At 34.0% G+C, this 24937-nt stretch overlaps 1 protein-coding gene across 1 annotated transcript; it reads right to left on the reverse strand.

Annotated features, from left to right (window-relative positions):
* Positions 1-2407: 2407 nt before the first annotated feature.
* LOC131168311 (probable metal-nicotianamine transporter YSL6) lies at positions 2408-17661 on the reverse strand. The gene is made up of 7 exons (XM_058127640.1): positions 17090-17661; positions 15177-15349; positions 14286-14383; positions 10350-10487; positions 9473-9662; positions 4096-4228; positions 2408-3636 (listed from the first exon to the last, which is right to left on the reverse strand). The coding sequence occupies exons 1-7, from the start codon at positions 17451-17453 to the stop codon at positions 2702-2704; spliced, it is 2031 nt and encodes a 676-aa protein (XP_057983623.1). The 5' UTR covers positions 17454-17661; the 3' UTR covers positions 2408-2701.
* Positions 17662-24937: the final 7276 nt, after the last annotated feature.

Genomic DNA, 24937 nt, shown 5'->3' on the forward strand with positions numbered 1-24937 from the left:
TGGGATTCAGCTCAGCTTGTGGGAATTGGATTTCCTTTTCAACCCAAGAGATTCCAATTCTGTGATAACTTGGAGTTTTGATTTCTCAGTTATTTGAGAAACAAAAGCGTTTGGCTTTTCCTCAGATAACTTCTTCTAGTCCCATAACTTCTATCATTCTGCTGCTCCATGAAAAGGCCCAACCATTTTTTCCTTTTTTGTGGTTTCACATTATTCTCTCCTGTTTGGGATTCTTAGCTTTCATATTAAGAAAGATTCACAAAATGAAATCCCCCACCCCCTTGCTGTTTTGTGGGGAGCAAAGAAAATTTATGAACACTTTTGAAAGAAGGCTTTAGCCTGGTGGTTCACCTCCCTGGCTCCCGTCGCGCGATAGGTTCTTTTGGGTGGTCGGGTGGTGTTATGAGTCTCGTCCTTTTGACGCCTATGTATTAAGGGAGAAAGAAAATTTAACACTTCTAGACCTACGTTTGGAATACAAAAACCAATCCGTACGAATGGAAATGAATATTGTGTTTAGAGTTGAATGGCTAATCTCATTCTTTGTGTGCCTTAGCGCTAAATCCGAACTACCATGCGTACAACTTTGACTTGGAAAATCTTGAGGGAGGTGTGGAGAGGTTAACTTAGGTCATGTGCTTTTGTCTAGATTTGAAAAAAAAAAAAATTAACAAAATTTTGTATTACATTTTATCCAAATTCATTTGAATCCCAACTCTATAAATAAATTTTGACACAATCTCATTTCATTTTAGATTCCGAACATGCCCTAATTAATTTATGCAAATATATGTTTATATAATAATTTATAGCTCATTGTTGTAGTTGGATGATGATGTCTCATGACAAAGCATCAAAACAAGTAGCTAATTTTAGGAAAGGGGTTAGGGTTCCAGCATACGAAGTTTTGTTTGGCTTTGTTTGGGTTGGCATTTTGTGGAGTAGGGGACAATATCTTTTGCAAGAGGGTGAGGATGGTGCTCTGAACTTGGGAAGGAAACCCAAATGGTCTCCATCACACAATCCCAATCAAACAAGCAAAAAGCTTTAGCTTTAAAGCTAGAAAATATCTGCCTTGCTTTTCTCAACAGCTGGGGTCTTTCATTTTTAGGAATTGGGTTTGCTGGTGTTTGGTAACAGCAATAACTCTTTCTTGAAACTTGATTGGGACACATGCACCAAAATGTTGCTTAACCCACAAGTTGAGCATAACTTAGGACGGTGAATTTTCTTTGGGAATTTTCTTTCTTTAACGATTGATGGGGCACATGCGAAAATCTTGTTTAATCAATATCTTAAGCATAGATTACAATGGCAATTTTTCTTTGAAAATTTCTGAATTACATCATCCCAATTAAGTTGGTTTAAAAAATATTGTTATTTTGGTTGGATTTCAATGTGAATAACGTCATTTTTGTCATGAAATTGAAAATAGAGAGACAAGAAAAAGGTCAATTAAACACTACTTCGGTTGAGATGTCACTTCACTATTATGAAAAAAAAATGAGTTTATTTTTCTAAATGATTTTGTTTTTCAAAAATCAAATTAAGTAATGATGAGACGTGAGAGCCGATTTCCATGTCGATCAATTCTAATTTTCCATATATGGATCTCTTCTAATTTCCCTCTATTGGAATAATCTAGATTTGCGTCTAAGAATACATATTTAGAATAAAAAATTATGATATAAATAATTGCTTTATCTTTTTAATAAAAAAATAAGGTGATGTTAATTGGTTGCGTATAGACAAGGTTGTGCTGTCAATATAGAACATCATTTTCATTACTCAATCAAAATATGATGTAAGATGCTAAAAATTACATCATTTTCCATCACATAAATAATCAAAACTTAGTTGATAGAAAAATCTATCTCCTTTTGAATCTAATCAGCTTGAAGTCCTTTTCAGTGCATAAAAGCGTGAGATCTACAAGACAAATTCAGTTGGAAGCTTGTAAGAATTGAGAAACAACATGATTTTAAGATAGATCAGTATAAAACCCTTTGAAAACACAAAATGAACACCGATTAGTCGAACCATATCTGATCCAACTCAACCTCTAAAATTGAATTTAATAAAACTCGATCACAATCAATTAAACTAGTAAAGCAATATGACAAATTTGTTTGTTATTGTCGTTTTAAAATACTTTTATGATAAAAATTAATGCTTTTCGTCAACTATAGATATAAAATATATCATGTATTTCATTGTTAAAGATAATATAGAAAGTTATTAATAACATTTTATAAATCTTTAACACAATTCTATGTGAAATATAGATACAAAATCAATGATGCTGAACTCGAAGATGAAGCGCACCAGTCGAGCAAGCAGATTGATCTGAGAACCGATTGGCCAGCAACTGATTTACTGGCCAAAAACATTATGAAAAGAAGACTACTGAGATCCACAAGATGTCCATTGATAACAACTCCAACCCATAATCCCCAAATTGAGAGAGCCAACTAGTTTAAAATTCTATGACAATGATGAATAGAAAATGAACAAATCATGAGAACAATCAAGAGAAAGGTGGGGGGGCAAGAGTGAGAGAGAGACTTTACAAACCCATAATCAAGATATACAAGATTGAAGACACCACCAACCATGGACACATATGTACAGTCACTTCCAATCAGCAGCCAGTTTGGTACAAAAGAACAAATAATTGTGACGCAGCTTATGGTTTTTCTGCTCAGCTACTCAGTGAAGGGCCAAAGTACATACAGATAGGTGGATTTATCCTGAAAATGGAGAGGACAGCCGAGGGTATTGTCCAAATCCCGTCACCGCATATTAAACCGGAAGCCACTGCCCCTGCATAATCCTCTGCATCTTTGCGATTCAATCGCTCCCATATGTACAAGATCACCGTCCCAACGAACATGTCAATTGCAAAATAAGCTCCAATATAGAAAGGTACTGCCATTGCCATTGGAATCGGAATAAATTTTGATATATTACCAGGGGTAACATCCCTCAGGAGGTTCATAGCAACGGCTGCAAGAAAGAACCCGCAACATAAGGCCATGCAGTGCTTCGGCAGCTCGGAGAAACCCTCGATTCCCAGAATGGCCATTTCCCGGAATATAACAGCATTTGGCGCCTTGTATGGACCATCGGGGGAACCAATATCAAAAGCAGTCCAAAACAACCAGAATGTGAGTGGGGCAATAATACAACCCATTGCTGTCCCTATTAGCTGGCTCACAAACATGGACCTGGCCGAAGATAGGGTGAGGTAACCGGTCTTGAAGTCCTGCATGAGATCAGCTGCAGTGGAGACAATGGTCATCATAACCCCGCAAGCAGCCAACCCAGCAATGACCCCTCCATTGTTTCCAACCATCGAAGCGATGATGAAGAGACCAATTTTTCCGTAGGTTGAAGTTAAATTCCAGTCGGTGAGACCTGTGCCGTAGGAGTTGCAGAAGGCAAGGGCAGGGGCGATAATGTATGAACTGAGAACAAGATACCACTTGAGGGGAGGGAAGAGAATTGGTAATGTTGTTGTGGATACTGCAGCAAGGCCTATGTAACCGGAAGCTGCAAGCCAGGAAGGTATACTGTCTTTCAAGAATATCTTGTCCCTTTTCTTTTCCTCTGTGAGTGCTTGTGAACCCTCACCATCTGCCAAACCATGCATGCAATAGAATGGTGAGTCCAGAACATGGACTGAGCATGCAGACATGCACATGCATATTTCACATAAAAACCCGTAAGAGGGAAAAAGCAAAAACAATAAACAATTAAGATGTGGGGTTATTTACAGATGTAACAAGATATGTCAACAATTTTCATTATTCATTTAAGTTTCTCTGGCTCAAATATTTTTTAAGCAATTGCAATCACCTTATTATACTGACTTATCAATGTCATATCTCAAGGAATAGAAGTTTGATACACAATTATGATTAGAAAATTTAGCATCAAAGTTGTGGTTAAGATTCAGTGATGTAAAACCTTAATAAGAACAAAGAGAAAGGAGTTAATATATCTGAAACAAATTTTTCCTGACCGACAGAAATGTGCCAACTGAAATATAATGAGCATAATTTTAATGAAAACCTGAGATCAGTTATTGCTCACCTACGATGTCTTTAATGATTGGAAGCTTTTCTCCTTCAGTGCTCTTGTTGCTCATTTCCTTTGCAGTAATAGCTATTATCTTGATTAAATTATATAGACCATCTCCAAGAATAAGGGCAATAGCTATGAAAACCTACAAAGGAAAAGCAAGGTAGAAAACTCAACTTCAATCATCTAGAGCCTGAAAACACAATTTGAGAGAAACAAAGAACTAAAAAGGATACTACAACAACTAAGCCTTTATCCCAGTATTTTGGGGTTGGCTACATGAACCCTTTCCCTCCATTCATTTTGGAATAAGGTGTTTACTTCTGTTAAATTAATTAAAGGCAAAGAACCAAATCCAGATTTAATTTAAAACAGTGTATCCAATCTGTCCAAGATGCAGGTTGACTCTGCTAAGAGATTCTATATTATAACAACAACCTCTAGAAATCCCTACACTGACGACAGCTTTTGTAATTTCAAGCCATGTAGAAGTGATACAATTACGGAAAACCTAAAAAGATATATAATCGCAAAATTTCTTTTCCCAAATTTTAAATAAAACCACTAAAATTTGGGTAATAATATATATTGGTATGTTGGCCTGATATCCCTGGCAAATGCTACACCAGCTTTTTTTAATGTTTAAGTCAGCATTAAGGATAAAATGTTAAAAATATTCTTCAAACAGAATATTGAATTTTGAAAATTTTGAAAATAATTAGGCCATGTAAAACCACATACATATAAAAATGCAATCTTTTCACAAGATGAGTTGGAGCATGATTTGAGAAGAGGACAGCATTTTGCTGTCACATGAGATAAAACTCAAGTCAGTCCCAAGCTCAAGTATAGGAGGGTTGCATTGGGCAACTAACAGCCAGTGTAAAACTTATTAGATCACTATGATATGAATTCTTATTTATTATCACTAAGGCATCCCCCACAAGCGAAGCGTTGCACTTATACCATTCATGTGTAACAAAAACTGAGCAAAGGTGGACTAGGTTGTCTCCCTGAAGCGACACACAATGTCGTCACCCGAGTATGGTGTCAAATATGCCAAGGTTCTCGCAATCATTTTGGATGTGAGCAGGTAAAGAAGATTGTTCAAAAGATTAGGATTAAATCCGCAGCTTAAAATATAAGGACACTTATGAGTATAAGCATGGAGATTATGGACACAATGATTTGAAGAAAAATAAATCTAATTTGTCTTCAAGAAACTAAGTGGGTAGATGAGAAAGCTAGAGAAATTGATAAATCAAGATTTAAACTTTGGTACACTGGAAAAGAAAAACATAAGAATGGGGTAGGAATGAATTATTGTAGACAAAGACTTAAAATATATTGTTGTAAATGTCAAAAGAGTAGGGGATAGAATTATAAAAATCAAGATGGTCTTAAGCCAAGACATAATAAATGTCATTAGTGCTCATGCACTTCTAGTAGGCTTAGCAAAAAAACTTACAAGACATTTTTGGAAAGATATGGATAATATTATACAAAGAATATCAGGGATTGATAAAATATTCATAGAAGCATATATGAATGGATACATTGGAAGGGATAATAAAGGTTATGAGAGGATACATGGAAGATATGGATATGAAGATAAAAATGAGTTCGGGGATATGATCTTAGACTTCGCAATCTTATTATGACAAATGTTTGCTTTAAGAAGAGGAAAGAGCACTTAATAACCTACAAAAGTGAACAAAATAACAGTCAAATAGATTTTTTCTTAATTAGGATGATAGACCATTTATCATACAAGGATTGTAAAGTTGTCCCAGATGAAAGCCTAACTACACCACATAGAGTTTTAGTGTTATATATATGTATTTAAAAATGGAAGAGAAAAGATAAAATAAATCTATATAAAAGAACTAGGTAGTGGAACCTAAAGGGAGAAAGATAATAAAATTTAAAGATAAAATGATCAAAGTTGGTGATTGGACAATAAAGGATGGTATAGACACAAACTTTTTGGAGTATGAAGCTAGCTCTATTAAAAAGATAGCAAAATAGATCTTAGATGAATCAAGAGGAAGATAGCAAAAAAAGTTGGTGGTGGGATCAAGATGTCCAAAATACTGCAAAGGCAAAAAGAATTTGGTATAAAAAATGACAAAAATGTAGAAACATCAAAAACTTTGAAAAGTATAAAGAGGCAAGAAAAATGTCAAAAAAAAAAAGTCGTTAGTGAAACTAAACATAGATCATTTAATAATTTATGTGCTAAATTAGTTACAAAAGAAGAGGATAGAAGCATATTTAAATTTGCTAGAGCTAGAGAAAGAAAGAGTAAGGACTTAGGTAATGTAAAATATATAAAAAGTGAGGATGATGTCATGACTAAGGAAGAGACATAAAAGAAAGGTGGTGAAGTTACTTTAGTAAGCTATTTAATGAAAACCAAGTAGAAAGCTAAACTTAGAATTGACAATTGAGGAAATGACTAAAAATATGAGATTTATTCGCAAAATTAGAGAAATTGAGTTTGCCTTAAAAAATATGAAAAATAGAAAAGCTATAGGACCATATAACATCCCAATTGAAGTTTGGATATTCCTAAATGATAACGGAATTATATGGTTAAATAATTTTTTTAACACAATTATAAAAAATAAGAAAATGGCTAACTAGTTTATATAAGATAATTATAAAAATTAAGAAAATGTTAGATGAATGGACGAAAAGCACTTAATACCTAAATACAAAAATAAAGGAGATTCTCAATATTGTAATAACTATTACGGAATTAAACTTATGACTCTCATACAATAAAACTATGAGAAGGGGTAGTTGAACAAAGATTCAAGTTAGAAATGAAGGTCTCAGATCTTTTAAGAAGATTGATGGAAAAGCTTAGGAAAAAGAAAAGAAACTTGCATATGATATTTATTGACTTAGAGAAAGTGTATGATAAGGTACCCATGGAAGTTCTATGGTGGGTTTTAAAAAAAATGGTATATGCAGTAGGTATATCGATGTTATTAAGGTTACATACGATGGAGTAATGACTAGCGTTAGGACTACAAATGGAAGGGCCAGAGAATTCCAATCACAGCAAGACTACATCAAGTGTCTGCTTTGAGCCATTATTTTTTTGCTTTGGTGATGGATGAACTTACTCGGAATATCCAAAATAAGGTTCCATAGTGTATATTGTTTGCAGATGATATTGTCTTGATTGATGAAACTAGGCGTGGAGTAGAATCTAGATAGACTTATGGAGAGAAGCTTTAGAATCTAGATGCTTTAGGATAAGTAAAAATAAGAAAAAAATATATGAAATGTAATTTCAGTTATAGGAAGAGGAATATTGGAGACAAAGTTACACTTTCTAATGAAGAAATCAATAGCACTAGTAGATTTCGATACCTTAGATCCATTATGCAAGCTGAAGGAGAAATTGAAAAAGATGTAACGCATAAAGTTGAAGCAAGTTGCGTAAAATAGAGAAGTGTTTCAAGTGTGTCGTGTGATCGTAGAATACTCATAAAATTAAAATGGAAGTTCTATAAGACGGTTGTAAGACCAGCTATGCTCTATTGATCAAAATGTTGGATGACTAAGAAACAATATATCCAAAAAAGTAAAAGTTTCCAAAATGAGAATGGTAAAATGGATGAGTGATATAAAGTTAAAAGATAAATTAAGTAATGAACATATTCTTGGTAAGCTAAGTGTAACTCCAATAAAAGATAAGCAAGAGACAACTCAAGTGGTTTGGGCATCTTCAACGCAAGTCAAATAGTGCGCTAGTGAGAAAGAGTGAATTAGTTATTGTGAAGGGTAGTAGAAGTAGGAGTAGACCTAAAATAACTTGGAATGAAATAGTGAGTAAGAATTTAATAGTCCTAAATTTGTTGAAAGAAATTACCCATGATCAAAAAAATTGACTGAAAAGGATTCTTGTAGCACATAGGGGTGGGCAAAAATATCCAAAAAACCAAGCCGAACCACAGAACCGAACCAAATCAAACCAAAAACTTGGTTGACCATTTTTTCAGCTCCAAAATTTGGATTTTTTTGGTTAATGGTTCAGTTTCAATTTTGACAATTTCATTAACCACAATTAACCGAACCGAATCAACAATATAAATATATAATATTTATTATATATCATTTAATTAAAAAAATAAGGTAATTAGGCAAGTGATTATTGACATATAGTTGTCCAACACTCCCCCTCAAAATTCAAATCTAAATTCCTCTCGTCATTTTCACTTTTCACTTCCACCAAAACCAAAGAAACCCTAATGGCGAACCCCCCCCCCCCCCCCCCCACAAACACTGTCGTCACCCACTCCCAGCAAGCAGCAGCCGTCGTCCCATGTCCCAGGTGGCCAGGCCACTACACATCCTTGTCATCGGCCTCTTGCCCAGCCAGTCTACAAACAAGCACCATCTTGTCGTCACCACCGCCCACTCGCCGCCATCACTGCCCATCCTCATCGTCGCTGCCCACTCGCCACCATCATCACAGATCTCACAAATTTGACATACCACTCCCAGCAGGCAGCAGCCGTCGTCCCACATCCTAGGCGCCAGGCCACTACACATCCTTGTCATCGGCCCATCGCCCAGCCTAGTCTGCAAATGAGCACCATCTCTCCATCGCCACTGCCAACTCACCGTCAACACTGCCCACTCGCCACCGCCACTGCCCATCCTCACCGTCGCTGCCCATATGTGAGTTTAAAATTTTAATTGGATCTAACGGTTCAATTTGATTAACTGTTGGATATTGGTATAAAATTTGGTTAACTGAAATTCAGTTAACCATTTGAAATGGTTCGGTTTTGGTTTGCATTTTTTTGCGGTTCGGTTAATGGTTTGGGGGTTATGGTTCAATTAACCAAACCATGTCCACCCCTAGTAGCAGACCCCAACTAGTGTGGCTTAAGGCTTGCTTTGTTGTTGTTGTTGTTGTCATTTGTTTTATGAGATAAAACCTAAGCCTCCTAGGCTAATATAAAGTTACTCATCTACATTTCAGCATTCAATTCATCAAGTAAATAGGTGGTAACAAGAAATGCACAAAAGCAAAGATAACCAAAACTTGAACTCATTACTTAAATATCAACAAGTCTTGTTAAATATGGGGACAAAAACTAATTTTCATTGTTAACTATTTTAAAATACAGATAAAAAAAAAAGTCTTTCTGCTCTTCTTAACAAACTTTTAAAGGTTAAGAGAGACCCAAGGTTTAAAAAAGAGCCCTTCACACGACGCCTCATGAGTGTGTATATGTTTATGAGAAGCATCAGGAGAACATCCCACCAGACCAAATATCATCATACCTAAAAGATGAACTTGGAATGAGATAAAGGCACTAATGCCGTGTGCTTAAGAAAACAGGACAACAAAATTCGAACATACCTTATATCCATAAAGGCCTTTAAAATCATTACTGCCAATGTCAGCTGGAAACCAATCCCCAGCATGTTTGGAAATGAAAGGCCAGAGGAAACCCCATGAGATGATTGCCCCTAGAAGAACAGAGCAGTTGACTATATGGGGGCAGATAAGACCACATCCAATGTAAGTTGGACCGAAGTCAAAATAAAATCTGCATAAAGAGAGGAATGTAAATCACCAATGGTATAACCCAATACAAACCAACTGTACTATCAGCACCTCAGTGCCTAGTTAAAAATAAATCAACTACATTATAACCTATACACAGAACTGATCCGTGGAAAACACTAAACATGTGTGCATGTTAACTAAATTTAGTATATCTTTATGACACACACTGCACAACTTCATCTATCATCTTTGGAAGCCCCAATGAATAATTTAGTGTCGTCGGGAAAAAAGGAGTAAACCTTAACACACACTTGACAATTGCCACCAAATCAATCATAGCAAAAAAGGTCAAGTGTTTTCTTATTTATTTGTTAGAGCATAGAAAAAGCACATGTGACAATTGTAAAGCCACCAAAAAAAGGTGCATAATCGTTCCCAATGTGACAAGGTAAATGCAAAACACAACCTTTGTTGAACTTGACTTAACAATAATTAAGGCAATTAATTTTAACAATAATAAAGCCATTGTAAAGTCTATCCCATTAATTTGTCACCTTAGCCATTAGCATTTATGTTAGCCCTATCAGAAAATTGAGAAAAGAAAGAAGCAAAGGAGTAAGAAAAACATAAATATTACAACTATAGCATATATCATTCCAATGAAGCCACATAGGGGGGAGAGAGAGAGAGAATTACAATAAGAAAAAAATAAGAATCGGGAACTTACGTGTTCTTGAATAATGTTAAACCAAAGCTGGGAAAGTTATCAAAACCACATGAATCCCCAATACCACTGAAAAACCACTTAAAGCAGCTCCAGCATAAGCTTATGCTTAAATATTTCCCAAGGCAACTGACTTGTTTACTGTAAAAAGTAAAAATTAACCCATAGAAACAAATTAGAAAAATAACCATAACAGTGTGAGGGAAGGGAGGAATAAGAAATTGAATTTAGGAAAAATAATACGCTCAACCCATTCTTAAGCCTATGCATGATTATAACTTCACATGAACCACCCAATGGAAGCTAAAGATGCTCCCTGAAATTAAGAAATAACTGCTGTTCTTACAATTGAAGCACTATGAAGCAAGACACAATTTATAGATCTAAGTAATACTGAAAAACAATATATCAAAATTGATTGTAAAAATTAAGATGAAGGTAAACCAATAGATCAACCAAAGGGGAATTTTGTAACTTCTATAATACATAAGAAATTAAGACAATCAGAATCATAAATTGTGTTTGTACCTCGGTAGTCATGTTATAACTTACGAGGATATCAAAAGAAAATCCATCAACAAAATCAATATAAGGGGAAGAAAACAAAGATAAAATCTCTGAGCATTTTAGTAAACAAAAATTGGTTCTAATTCATAATATTCTTGCTCTGTGTACCCTAACAACATTTCATAATTTCATTAAGATGGCAAATCTCCACTCAGAATTCCACCGAACACTCGTCTTGAAAATAAATGACAAATACATGAAAAATCTTAAGATTGTAAATCATATTCCAATATGACAAAAAGTGAGTGAAATTTAACGAGAAACCCACTGCATCACACACACACACACACACACACACATATATATATATATATAAAGAGAGAGAGAGAGAGAGAGAGAGAGAGTGTGTTGTATGGATAGTGTTCTAAACAACAATATCATATAACAACAACAACAAACCAGGCCTTAAGTTTCACTAGGTGAGGTCAGCTACATAAATCCTTTTTCACCAATTCACATAACTGTGGGTAATTTCTTCTAACAATTTGAGGGCTGTCAAATCTCTAACTTACCATCTCATTTCAAGTTACTTTAGGGCGTTTAATGCAGATGCCCAGACCATCTCAACTAACTCTCCCTTATCCTATCTTCTAGAAGTGCTATCCCTAACTTACGGTCAATATTTCCATGCCTTAATTTATCTTTTAACATTACCACTGATCCACCTTAGCAATCTCATTTCAGTAACATTTACTTTTTGGATATGTTCAACATTCTAATCCACATACAGCATAGCTGATTTTGTAGTCATGCTATAAAATTGTCCATTTAATTTAAGGGTGTTCTACAATCCTCTACACGCCAAGAACTTCTTCATTTTGTCCAACTTGCTTTCACTCTATGCATTACAATTTATAACTTCTTCGTTTCTCCATCTCGCATACTAGATCCAAGCATCCAAATTTTCTAGTGCTAGTATGTTATTAATTTCTTGATCATCAAGTTTAATCTTTTCTCCAATATTACTTCTACCACGACTAAAATTATATTTCATATATTTTGTCATATTTCTATTTATCCTAAAACCCATCAGGTTCTAAGAGCTTCTCTCCATAATTCTAATTTAGATTCTACTTCACCCCTAGTTTCATCAATCAAGACAATATCAACTACAAACAACATACACCATAGAACCTTATTTTGGATATGCTCATATACCTAGTAAGTTCATCCATCACTTATCAATTTAAAAATTTATAAAGATTAATTAGATTGTCTATTGCAATCACGGTCTTGAATTTCCAAGAAATTGTCGAAATTTCCATCGAAATTTTTCGATTTCCGTCACCCTAGAAATTGAAAATGGTAGTCGATTTCCATGTTGCATAATTTCCATCGAAATCTCAACGAATCATTTGAAATTTATCGAAATATCAAAATTTTAGCAAAACCAATTGAAATATTAACTATGCAATGAAATTTCCTCGAAATTCAAATGAGAGATTTAGGAGTGAAGTGAAATTTATGTCTTAATTTATTAATTGATTTTTATTGAATCAAAAGATTATTACAAGTGCTTTTGGAATTATATGAAAAGATAAACTTACAACAACATTTTATTTAACCATTCATGTCTAAACTATCATTATTTGTATAATTAATAATATTTAAATGATTCAAAATTTTCATTTTTATTAACTAAATATGTTTAATGCACATTATCTTACAAATTCTTTTGATACATATACAATATTACAACTTTTCCACCTCATACACAATATAGATGTATTTAACTATATTAGTCCTAAAACTTACATTATTATGTCTGTGAACCATTTCAAAAGTTTTACAAAGAATTTCATGCTTTACTACTAATTTCCGTTATTTTTTCAAATCAAAATCAAAATTGACATCAAAATCGAAATTTCTGTCGAAATTTTCGTACTTTTGAAGCTTCGAAATTTGAGTCAAAATCGAAATTTAAGACCTTGATTACAATAGATATTCATAAATAAATAAATAAATAAAAACGACTCAATGAAGTCCAAAACAACTTGGTGCAAATATGCGGAGTTAGCTCTTGATCTTCTCCAACTCCTTCATGGCACGCCTTTATTGTGATAATTTTTTACATAAAAAAGAAGAAATATTAAAAGAAAGAGAAGACAAACTAAAGAGGACAAGAAATCTTCAAAAAGGAAGACTAAAACAGAAAATAAAACATCCCAAGACAAAACTGCACACCATTAACCAGCTTTTTAAATCCATTTCCGACTTATTCGAAAGCTCTCTCATGTAAAACTGTCATCATTAAGTCTTTTCGAAAACCAAACTGCCCTTCCACCTGACCTGATTTTCCTCTCACTTGAGGAGTCCCTTTCTTCCATACTCTTATGCCTTTGACGGGCATAAACATGTGGTAATGCTAACTTTTAGGCAACCTGAGGTTTTATCACCCCATCCATCCCTATCTTGCCATTACTAGAACTCAAACAATCTCAATTCCCAACCTATCATTTATAACATTATCCTCCATTTGAACTTACTAATGTCATCCTCCATAGGAACCCATATGGTAAGTTCATTAGCCTTCAAGATATCCCTTCCCGCAGCTCTTAGCTCACTGGAAAAAAATTCACTTCCCACTCACACTAACCATTATCACCAGAGAGGATGTATCACAAAGTTGTTTCTCCTCCACTTGCTCGCCTTGTCCAAAACCATGCCAGCTGTAACCATCCACTTGACACCCTCTGCCAAGTGAGCCTCTCCTACACTTCCAGTAGAAAACTGTTGGGTTTGAGGTGTATTCAACAGTATTCTGTCTTCAGTAGTACATTGAACCCCCAACTTCAGATGGACATACGCCTGTTGTGATGTGGCTGTTCCATTGTAGCCCGATAAAACCCCTCGTGAGGGGAAGGGGGTGATCTTGTGTCTAGCCGATTGAGGTGGGCCTTGAACGGTTTGGACCAGGGAACTGATCTCGTGTGCACATGAGATCGCCCCCTTTAGAGTGAAAGTGATTGCAACTTTGTCAACGTTGCCAATGAAACCCCAGTTAACGTATCTCTCAGAAGATGAGAAGATTTTTTTTAAGGGCTTTTTAGTAAGGAGAAATGGCATAAAACATTTAGGGTGGAAGACAAAATGATATAGACAATAAAAACAGTCAACTTCCAAATATACCTCTTTTGTGGTAATGAATAGAATTGTCATGTCAGCAGAAGGCAAAAATAAGGAATATGCCACATGGCTCAACAATAATATTTTCCTACTCACATGGCAGTTCTATATATTGTTTTGATTTTACTTCCATATAATTTTATAGACGCAGTTCTCTTATTCTGAATCCTTTTTTCATGACAATTTCTTCCAATCATCTAGATTTAGATCCACCATGTAAGAAATGATCATATATCCACTACTTACCCTGCCAACTCTGCTCCTGTATTTGTGTGAAAGCTATTTATCAACATTGCAGTAGCTGTCCCACTGGGGTATGTAAGCTTATTATCCATGACCATAATCTGAAATTATACAAGACAGATAAATTTTTAAGAAAGGAAAAAAAAAAGACAGAAAATAATTTAAAGCAGAACCACACAACTTTTATCAACAAAAATTCTGAAACCATACCAACACTTGCAGCAGAGTTCATATGTAAGTTATTGGACATATATCAGTTAAATATAAATCAAAACCACAAACTCAACTCCTCGGTTGATTTACAAATTAAAACTATCAAGTGCAAAATTGCAAATCTTATTCCAAAACAAATGAATCAGACCAATTATAAGTTTGATCCAAAGCATGCTGAGCTGAGTGATAGGTGATAAAACTACACACTTAACAGCTCACACTTTTAGGTTGGGTGGTTCCTCAATATAGTAAAGAGTCTCTTTTGGCTTCAAGGTCCAAAGTTTAAATCATAGGTGCACTCATTTTTAGACTAAATTTAAGAATAAGGTAAAAAATGAGCTTGTGCTTTGACCATGCTTTCAAATCCAAGAGTTTACACGTAAGGGGGGAATGTTAGATGATAAAACCTATAATAATAGTAAGAACAATTTGATTTTAAATCCCAACATGCAGAAGCAGTTGACATATAACTAAAAAGGCCAGACAACAAGATCAACAATTTGCCCAAATATCCTCGGATAAATTCAGAAGAATGAGATTTATTAGTTAACAGCAACTTCTCACGTCTGAACTTGCAATTTACATCCATTTAACTAATAATGATGATGAAAACGCAAACAATAATAATTGATGAGGAGGACTCTGATAATTGTATTAAGTATTACTCGAAACAGAAAATACCTTACGAAGTGGAACAAGACTAAAAAGCCCAAGAAAACTGACAACAAACAAGAAACCGATCATCCAACCCAAGGCTGGGTTTTTAACATCTTCTGCCCGGTTACCAGAGTAATCAGTTCCTATAAGTTGGTATGTTCTCTCATTCATTGCAAGTAAATATGAACCAAATCCCCCTGTCAACAGTATTGAGGAATCAATTCAAACTTGAGAAATAAAACGCCACTAAAATGTACTATGGAAAATAATTTGAAGCAAAGAGATAACACTACATACTAGAAAACATGGAGCATGAGGAAATTACCTTAAGAAAACTACAAACTAGGAACAGAGAGAAGCAATGGCTTATTAGCAATTACTGTACAATTGAATTTATCTGCTCCCCAGGGCTGGCCCCCCCTTTTGAGCCACTTAGTGAGGTATAAATCTTGCAATGCACACATCAATTCCTTGTTAATTAATAAATCAAATAACTACGCTTTCACTTATGATTCTATGTCAACCAATCCAATCATTATCTTATATATCCTTTAAAACTAATCTTTGCTAGTTGCTACAAGCCTATAAGCCTACAACAATACCCAATCTAATCATTTCGAGTAAGAGGTTCTGTTTACACTTAATTGCCTCTTAATAAACTGATACATAAATTTGAACAGATTTATTGAGTCAAAGAAGTTATATCTCTTAATATTCTCTTAAGATCTCTGAATTGATGAGACATCACCCTGTGCTTAATGCTCCTCATAATTGTTTAGAGACCAGCTCACAATTTCAAAACTTGATTCAAGGCTTAGAACATAACACTAAAAAGCTTCAAGTAAATCTACAATAACCACCACTATAATGCACCAACATTTATTCCAGAACCCCTTCCATTTTTAGACAACCTTGTTTCCAAAGATGAGAACGGATCATCAATCACAATGTTATTAAAAACTCACAGCCTAGTGATAATGGAAAATGAAATGAACAAAACCCTCGCAACCTATCGACTACATCTTTCAATCCAGTTATCCAAACACAAACACTTATCACCCACAATTGCTTGACTACACGTACCAATACATGAATCGGCAATATTCATCCATGGAAATGTTCTATGCACAAACATTATAAACTCATTTTTTTAACTCGCTGACATGGCACATGCAACATTAAAACATATGAAAGATGAAATTAAAACATTAAAGCAATGTCCCACTCTTTTTATAAAACTTTCCTATGTTAGTGAATTGGCAAGATATGATGAAATTAATCACACATCTGCATGCATCTTTACAAATGAAAACATTAAAGAGTATGAACAACACATTGGGACCTGTTTAGTTTTGGAAAAAAAATTCATTTTCTGTTTCTAATTTTCTTAGAAATTACAACAAAAAAAAAAATGTCATCAAATTTCATTTTCTTATATTTGTATAGAGAATTTGAAAATAATTTGTTTGCTATCTTTCACTTTTAATGTTGGGAACCTGAGAAAACAATGTGAGATTTTTTTTTTTCCGCAATTTAAAAGAAGGGAAATGAAAAATGAATACCTTTTGACAACTAATTTTTCTTGAAGGAATCACGATAATTAATCACAATTAGAAAGGAATGAAAAGGAAAAACGAAATAAAACGTGCTAGCCACGGCTAGCCAATGCTGTTGATCCAAAAAAAAAAATAACAAAATAGTAAAAGACACCACATTATCACAAGAGCCCTGAAGATTCACTAAATTGTGCTCTATGTTCTAAAGTTTAAATTGTGATAATTTGATTATTGGAGTATGATAATGAGGCTAGTTCAGTTCAATCTGACTACAGATGTAATTGAAACTTCTATGATAAATCTGTGACGATATAAAATTCAGAAAGGATTCGTATCGTAATTTAATTAAAAAAAAAAAAAACATCAGAGAGAGAGAGATACCGCTAAACGCGAGGCCATAGCAAGCGACGACGCAGGTCTGAATGACGGTATTCTCCTGTCTCGTGAACGGCCGAATAGAGAATCCTAACTTCGACGCAAACCCCGTCCACGACTTCACGAAGAAGAACCCGAGCAACCCGGCGGCGACATTCAGCGAAGGGATGATGCCGACGGTGAGGTTGAGCTTGTGGGTGATGATGCAGAAGAGAACCCCCAGTACGGCGCTGACGAGCAGCCCTCGGATCGTGATCTGGTCCTTCCACTCGGGGACCCCCATCTCCTCCGACGCCCCGGACTCGACCTGCCGAGACCCCACCAGCAAGGGCTCCGATATCTCCACGGAAGCGGCATTCATGGTCCCCATTTCTGCTGGCGAGGTTTCCGAGAACGAGGGAGAATTCGAGGGTTGGAAGACGCAGAGAGAAGACGATCTAGGGCTCTTGGATTGAGTGGAAGAGCAGAAATGGGATCTGCATCCGCAAGCAAACGAGTATCAGTTGAATTGCTGATGGAAGCGCTGGAGCTAGAAGACGAAGGAAAATGTGAGGTAGAATGCCAACTTTGTTTTTATTGAACTTTTAGTATGTCACACTACATTTTTTTTTGGATGTCACCTGGCCCACCTTAGGAATTTTACTTTACATTTGTAATACAACAATCTGCCCTAACCATTTTGTAACCATTTGGATCATAAAATTTTTCTTTTGTCTAATCTCTTACATTCCCATTACATTATTTTTAAGTACGATTTCACATAATAGTACTCTTGGGATGGCTTTCATCTCCATTGAACCTTCTTAATTTAACTTCGTTGACATATATTGTCTATTTTGATACATTGACCTCACAAATTTGCTCTATAAAATGTACCTCAAATAGTTAAATCCTAAACTAATCTTATAAATCTAACTTTTCCTAGTATATATGTGATGTGAGACCTGTTACTACTAGAGGAGCCCATAGGTATGCTTCATACAAATTGGCGAGTACCAACTTAACCCAAAAGTTTAAACTCATTAGGTATTGGATTCAACCATATATATATATAAGCACCCATCATCCACTTCCAATATGGAATAAACTCACAAGTGAAATTCTCAACAATTTTTCCGTTACTTGTGAGTTTCAACTACTCCCCCTTAAACGGAAGCTCCTTCACATGTGAGTTCCAACTGCTCCCCTTTGAACAAAAGTCATTTTCCCCCTCGTGAGAGCAAGTCAAATTCTCCAACAGTTTGCTCAAGTAAGTCTTATCACTGCGTCTTATGTGTCTTAGATTGTATTCCACGTGGGCCTCCGAACCAATCCTACCTTCTACGTCTTAACCCTATTCGGATCCATCTTTAATCACACACTCCCTCACCCAAAGCTCCAAACTGTCAGCTCTGATACCACTATTTAGCACCAGAGGAGTCCATAAGTATCCTTGATACACATGGGTGAGCATCAACTTGATTCAAAAGTTTAAGTATATTGGGTCTTGGGTCAAACCATGTATATAATAAGCACTCATCATCTACTAACTTTTTTTTCTCTAATGTCGGACAAACTCATAAGTACACTTCTCAACAAGACCGTGACTATATAAATTGATGATGATACAAAATTATTAAATATTTTTTAAAATAATTTTATATAAATATGTTTGTATTATAAGTGTTTCTATAATAAAATATATACTTGGATTCAATTGATTAATAAGTGTGTTTAACTTATATTATAATAATATGTATTGGTGTGCAAATTAAAAAAGTACTTATTATAATTATAGGTATTTTATATACCAAATTCACTTTTCAAAAAAGTAGTAGTACAGCAATCATGTACAAAAATAACAAATCTCAATTTTTTATAGAAGATAAAATTTAGGTAAGATAAAAGCATGAATAAAGAAATAAAAAAAATTAATTATAATTTGTTAATAATGGTTTGAAATCCATAAAATTTAATATTATATGAATAATAGTACAATTTGTTAAATGAAAAATCAATTACAGCATGTAATATGATACACCCAAATTTGGTACATCCAAAATTAACAAGTATGCCCATAGGGGCAAATAGTTGTAAGACCAACATTGGACAGCATTTGATGTCTCGTATAATTACCTTTAGGTTATCCATAACCCCCGATGTGATTACAAAAGTTACTATTGATGTCCTGAATAACTGCCTTGAGTCACCTATAACCCCCTTAAGTATAATAGCGAGTCATCTATAACTCCTCTAAGTATAATGACACACTTATAAATGCAAAGTTGAAGTGGAGTTTGCCTTCACCGCTATAAAATGAGAATCTTGGAGGAGGTATGCATCTCATTCTCACTCACTCTTCATTTACTGTTACAATAAGAACCTCTCATTCCCCAACTTAGGCATCGGAGTACACGGGTCCTCCAAGCCATTATTATTTGATTCCTTTCAAGGTGGTCACAATTAAAAGACGATTTAACAAAAGTCGTATGATTATTGGCAGTAACATAATAGTTTGAGTATAATCTCATATATCGCAACCAATCAATGTCGTAATAAGATTCTATCAAGAAACATCTACCTCTCTAGATAAATTGAATCATGGAAAAGTAAGAGTGTATGCATATACATGCCACCTTTTTGGAAAACTAACCTTCCATTTTATTAAGTTTGATGATGCACTCTCCCCATATGTAAGAATTGTTAGGAACGGAGGAGCCCATGGGTGGGTTTGATACACATGGGTGAACACCAACTTGACCCAAAAGCTCAAGCTATTTGGGTCTTGGGTCCATCCATGTATATAAGCACCCATCATCCACTTTAATTTTTTAATGTGGGACAAGCTCACAAGTGGAATTCTCAACAATCTCCTCCTCACCTGTGAGTCTCAATTGCTCCCCCTTGAACGGAAAGCATCTCCCTTCTGAGACAATTCTTCAACAGTTGTTCAAGTGAGTCTTACCACTGGCGCCTTACGTGCGTCAGATTGCATTCCACGTGCCTCCAAACCAATCCTACCTCTCACGTATTGACCTTATTCGAATCCATCCGCAGCCTAGATGACCTTTATTGGCATCAGCCACACACTTGGTCCTCCAACTGTTAGCACGTCAGGAGAATTAGCTTCCCATCTCGATTTTTTACGATGTCGTTCACCCAGAGTTGCGAACCGTTGGCTCTGATACCACTTGTTAGGAACGGAGGAGCCCATGGGTGGGCTTGATGCACATGAATGAACACCAACTTGACACAAAAGCTCAAGTTATTTGGGTCTTGGGTCCATCCATGTATATAAGCACTCATCATCCACTTTAATTTTTCAATGTGGGATAAGCTCACAAGTGGAACTCTCAACAAGAATTTGACATCAAGTAATGCAAAAGACATGAGATCTCTTGGATATTCCTGTTAACTTGGCCCATGACACTTTCTTTTTACGCTTCTTTCTCATCTTTAATATCAACGAAATTTATCCTTTCTTGATGACACAAATTGACACTCTATTATTGCATCATTGCCAATAACAATACATTTCTACCAATTCGCTCCATTTTAAGGTCTTAATGGTCTCTCAAACCAAATAGAGCCCAAGTTTCAATCAAACCAATTGATTCAGACTAAGTTGTAACACCAAGGGTTATAGGCTTAAATCAAACTTTGTTCATCTCACTCTTTTCTAACTTTTTGTCTTTTACCCTTTTTTTTATTTCTCAAATTTTCAATTCGATGAATATAATTTTAACTCTTTGCTTTAAGAACTAAGGGGCAAGAGCAACTTCATTTACCGATAGGATAGAAAGATGCCCATATAACAAAATCATCACGCTCTTGTGTTTGTGTTTATATATGTTCATTTCATAACTTCTATCAAATAAGCTTTTCTTTAAGTTACAATTAACCAATTCTTACAATTCAAACTTAGTCAATACTTTAATTAAGAAGCTTGAACAAGTATATTCAAGCTTCATTTAAGCTTAACTTGAGTTCAAGGTCTAGTTTGGTCAAACATTTAATTAGCCTACTTGAACATTGTTAGGGTCAGCTTGATTCAATTCAAGCTTGGTCAATACTTTAATGAATGAATTATGACAAGTATAATAAAACTAGTCATAATTGAATATGGTAAAATTCAGCTTAATTCATCTTACTCATAGGCCTCAGTGGATCTAACGGCTTGTATTCATCTTAAGCAAGATGCAAATTCTATTACAAGCCTACCTACTATTTTCACCTGCATGAAAAACACTAATGCAACAATTCAGCGGCGAATCTAGGACCTGCGGTTAATAGGGGGTTGAAGCTCAAGCATAACATATTTTTATTTGTTTTAAAATTTTGTAAGGTTAATTTTTCAATTATTTACTCATAATCATAAATTATTATAATGTCAATTTAAACATAGCACTAGAGCACTAATCAAAACAAAAAAGTCTAGCTTTTAGTACTACATTGAATTTCCTTCCCTTTTTTTTATTTTTACTTGGAAAAACTACATAAACTTTTCTTGTGGCTCAACCCGAAATCAATAAGTTACCATGCGATTTTATCATAATCATTAATCCCTCTAGAAATTCTTAAAATAATGAAAAGTTATAAGACTGTTAACTCATTTTTTATTCAAATGAGTTAAGTACTAAAATGCCCATGTAATTAATATTAATATATTTTAATTAATTTTTAATAATAATAATAATAATAATAATATATTATTATTATTATTATTATTATTATTATTATTATTCTCCTATGTTTTTAGGTTATTACATAATTATTGATACTAGACACTAAAATAAATATCACGAATTCATATTTTAATTTTATATCCAAATTATCTTGTGATTACCATATGCAGTATTCTTATACGCCTTGAGAAACATACCTAAGCTATTTAATAATAACGGAACTATAGTAAACAATTTGATTGCTATTTGAAGGTTTAAAGAAAGAACATATATCATTTGAGGCATTTTACATTTTTACCCATACAAATAGCATTTTTATCTAATTTATTAATTTTCATCAAGAAAACTAACAAACATTATAGTTAAGTGACTTTTGGTTAAACCATAAGGGGGGTTTGTGTAATTTCCCCTTTTAATTTTGAAATAGTTCTCCCGGTATTATTTATTTGGACTTTTTAGACATTGTGTAGCAACAAAATTCATATTTTTATTTTTATTTTCGTAAAAAACAGCAGTAGAAACTAAAAAACTAGCAAAGTAAAAAAAATGTGTTATCATAACTTTTTTAATTCACTATAGAGCAACAAAAATAAAAAGTAAAAATAAGAAATGATACAAATAAGCCCTAAGCATATTTAACTATATTCATATCAAGTAAAATATATATAATTCTTATAAATTTAATATTTAGTAAAAGAAAGCTTGCATGAAAAATATATAATTTAATATATAAATTTAGTGAAATAAAATTTATTAATTAAACAAATAAGTAAATTGAGAAGAAGAATTGTATTATATTATTTGAAAATCAAGTAAGCAATTCTAATGCGATGAAGTCATCACAAATATTTATTCAATCCACCCTAGTTAGAAATGATTAGAATCTTAATTAATTATCATTTTAATTGAATTACAAAGTTAGGCATAGGATCATCAAAAATTAAAGCTTTGTGAACAAGTCAAAGTTAAGTTTAAAAATGTAATTATTTTGTTAGGAAGATATTAGTATGCTAACACAATTATTTAATAAACGGCCACTAAAGGTCAATTCAAGTGAACATGGAGAGTTTGTAGGGCTTCTCGATAATCGAAGGTTTTGAGTTCGATTATGCATAAAGGTTATTTATCATAAGGGAGTTATGACACTAGTCACATCCTTTCTTGATTTCGTAATGTTTAGGGAGTCTGAAGGTACAAGGACACCTCCCACCCCTATCTCATGGTCTCTCCCATCTAAAATCTGAGAGGAATAAATACTTAAGAGGATTGAACCCTAGACCTCTCCATAGAGAGCTCAAGCAACGACCCACCGAGACAAAATTCAAATTCAGGGATACATCAACTTCAATTATGCTATACAGAGACTTTTGAGTTTTATCCCTCCTATTTAGAAAGCATTCACATTCTTCAGTTCATTTCAATTCCATTGGCACGCAAGAAATAGGCCAATTTGGCAGCTTTTTATTCAATTTATCGTGGAGTCAAATTCTCATCGATACGAATCAAAGGAATAACGTTCATTTGGCCTATGATGTCCATATAAAGGACACAATACGCTCGCTCTTTATTATTATATATTAATAATATAAAATTTATTTCATAATAAAAACAACATCAAAACATAAATGCAATCAATGTGATGAGTTGGTTTTTTTCCCCTCCAAAAAATATCAATCAAGTTGGGTAACAAAATATAATATGACTTATAAATCATCAAATCATGATGGAAAACGAACTTATCAACAAATCGATTGGCACTGTTCAGTTGTGAAAGAGTCGTTTTGCACTATATCCATTATTTTTGCCGGTTGTTTCTCACACGGAGATATAGAGATAATATTAGAAAAGACAAAAGCCTCGGCCATTACTTCTTTTTAAAGTTTAATTTCTTGTATATGTCATGTGTAAATTGACATATTTTTTATTTTATTTTTAAAAAGAATTATTTTGTTTTTTATTTGTTCGTAGAATGTAATTAGTCGGTCTCACCTATTCATAAATTAAGCAGAATAAATTCAATAGACAACAACAAATATTCTGACCTATTTTATTTATTTATTTTATTTTATTTTATTTTTTACTATGTATTTTATTTGGACCCGCGAAGCCCTTTCTCTAATCCTCTCGATCCCATCATGCAGGATCCGAATAAGAATGGGCCCAGAAAGTACCTCTGGATCCTCCATGGGATATTGTTCGGCCCAACCCCCCAGCCTGTGGGCCGGGCCTTAGCAGTGGCCCACTAAAATTTTCCAACCAAATCTTCTTGCAAGGATTTTTGTCAGACTGATTTGATAATTTGATATTGACATCTTCTTATTCTTCGTTTTTAAAAAATAAATTGATCTAAAATCTGAGAATAGTGCAATTATTTCATATTAAAAAATATTATTTGGGTATTAATTTAAAAGGACTTCGTCTAAAATCTAAGGGTGATGTTATTATAATTTTTTTAAAAAAATGTATGAGTTGGTGACGAAATGTAGAATAAAGAGTTCATGCTTCAATTCCTTTTTATTTTTTGGCTTTGTGGAATTACAAAATAAAATTTATTAAATAAGAATAACTCCAAACTTATTGGCTACAAGAAGAGAATTCGAACTATTAGGGAGATATGCAGAATCCAATACCAAAGAAGTGTTTGTTGAAATTATTTTGCCACATAGTTCGTGCACGGATTATCTTCATGTAAGATATGTTGATAGATTAGTTTTTTTTTTTTTTTTTTTGGTGGTAAAAGAGGGCGGCACCTTCTATCTTTATTATAAAACCCATGATAGATTAGTCTTCAATTCAAATATTTGAAATGTTTGATATTTGCAATACGAGGCCGTAAAGGATGCACATAGAATGACTAAAATGTATTCACAAGTTGAAGAGCTTTCAAAGAATCTGATTCAAGAAGTACATGACACATTAATAAATCCCAGGCCAAATTCAAGTTGTACTGGATTGCATATAGCTCCGCCACCATACTAATAACTTCCTTAATAGAACTAGAAAAATCAATTACCTAGTTACCAAAATGATCCCCAATAAGACATCCAATTCCAGTTTGTCTAAGTTCTATCAAGAGCTACTGTCAACATTTATCTTCATCTAATGATTGTTTAGAGGATTCTACTTAATTGGTCATAAGAGAACAAATTTTCCAGACAAAAGCTAAAAGCCATATCGTAGTCTTCTACAA

Source organism: Malania oleifera, chromosome 11 (genome assembly GCF_029873635.1).
Source record: "Malania oleifera isolate guangnan ecotype guangnan chromosome 11, ASM2987363v1, whole genome shotgun sequence".
NCBI classification, from domain to species: Eukaryota; Viridiplantae; Streptophyta; class Magnoliopsida; order Santalales; family Ximeniaceae; genus Malania; species Malania oleifera.

What these genes read in the sequence shown, in the direction of transcription:
- LOC131168311 (XM_058127640.1), bottom strand. Translation starts at nt 17,453, where the DNA reads ATGGGGACCATGAATGCCGCTTCCGTGGAGATATCGGAGCCCTTGCTG. An exon ending in GTCTTGTTCCACTTCGTAAG is followed by an intron (nt 14,384 to 15,176) that starts GTATTTTCTGTT and finishes GTATAATTTCAG; the next exon opens with ATTATGGTCATGGATAATAA. An exon ending in AATCATTAAAGACATCGTAG is followed by an intron (nt 3,637 to 4,095) that starts GTGAGCAATAAC and finishes ATGGTTTGGCAG; the next exon opens with ATGGTGAGGGTTCACAAGCA.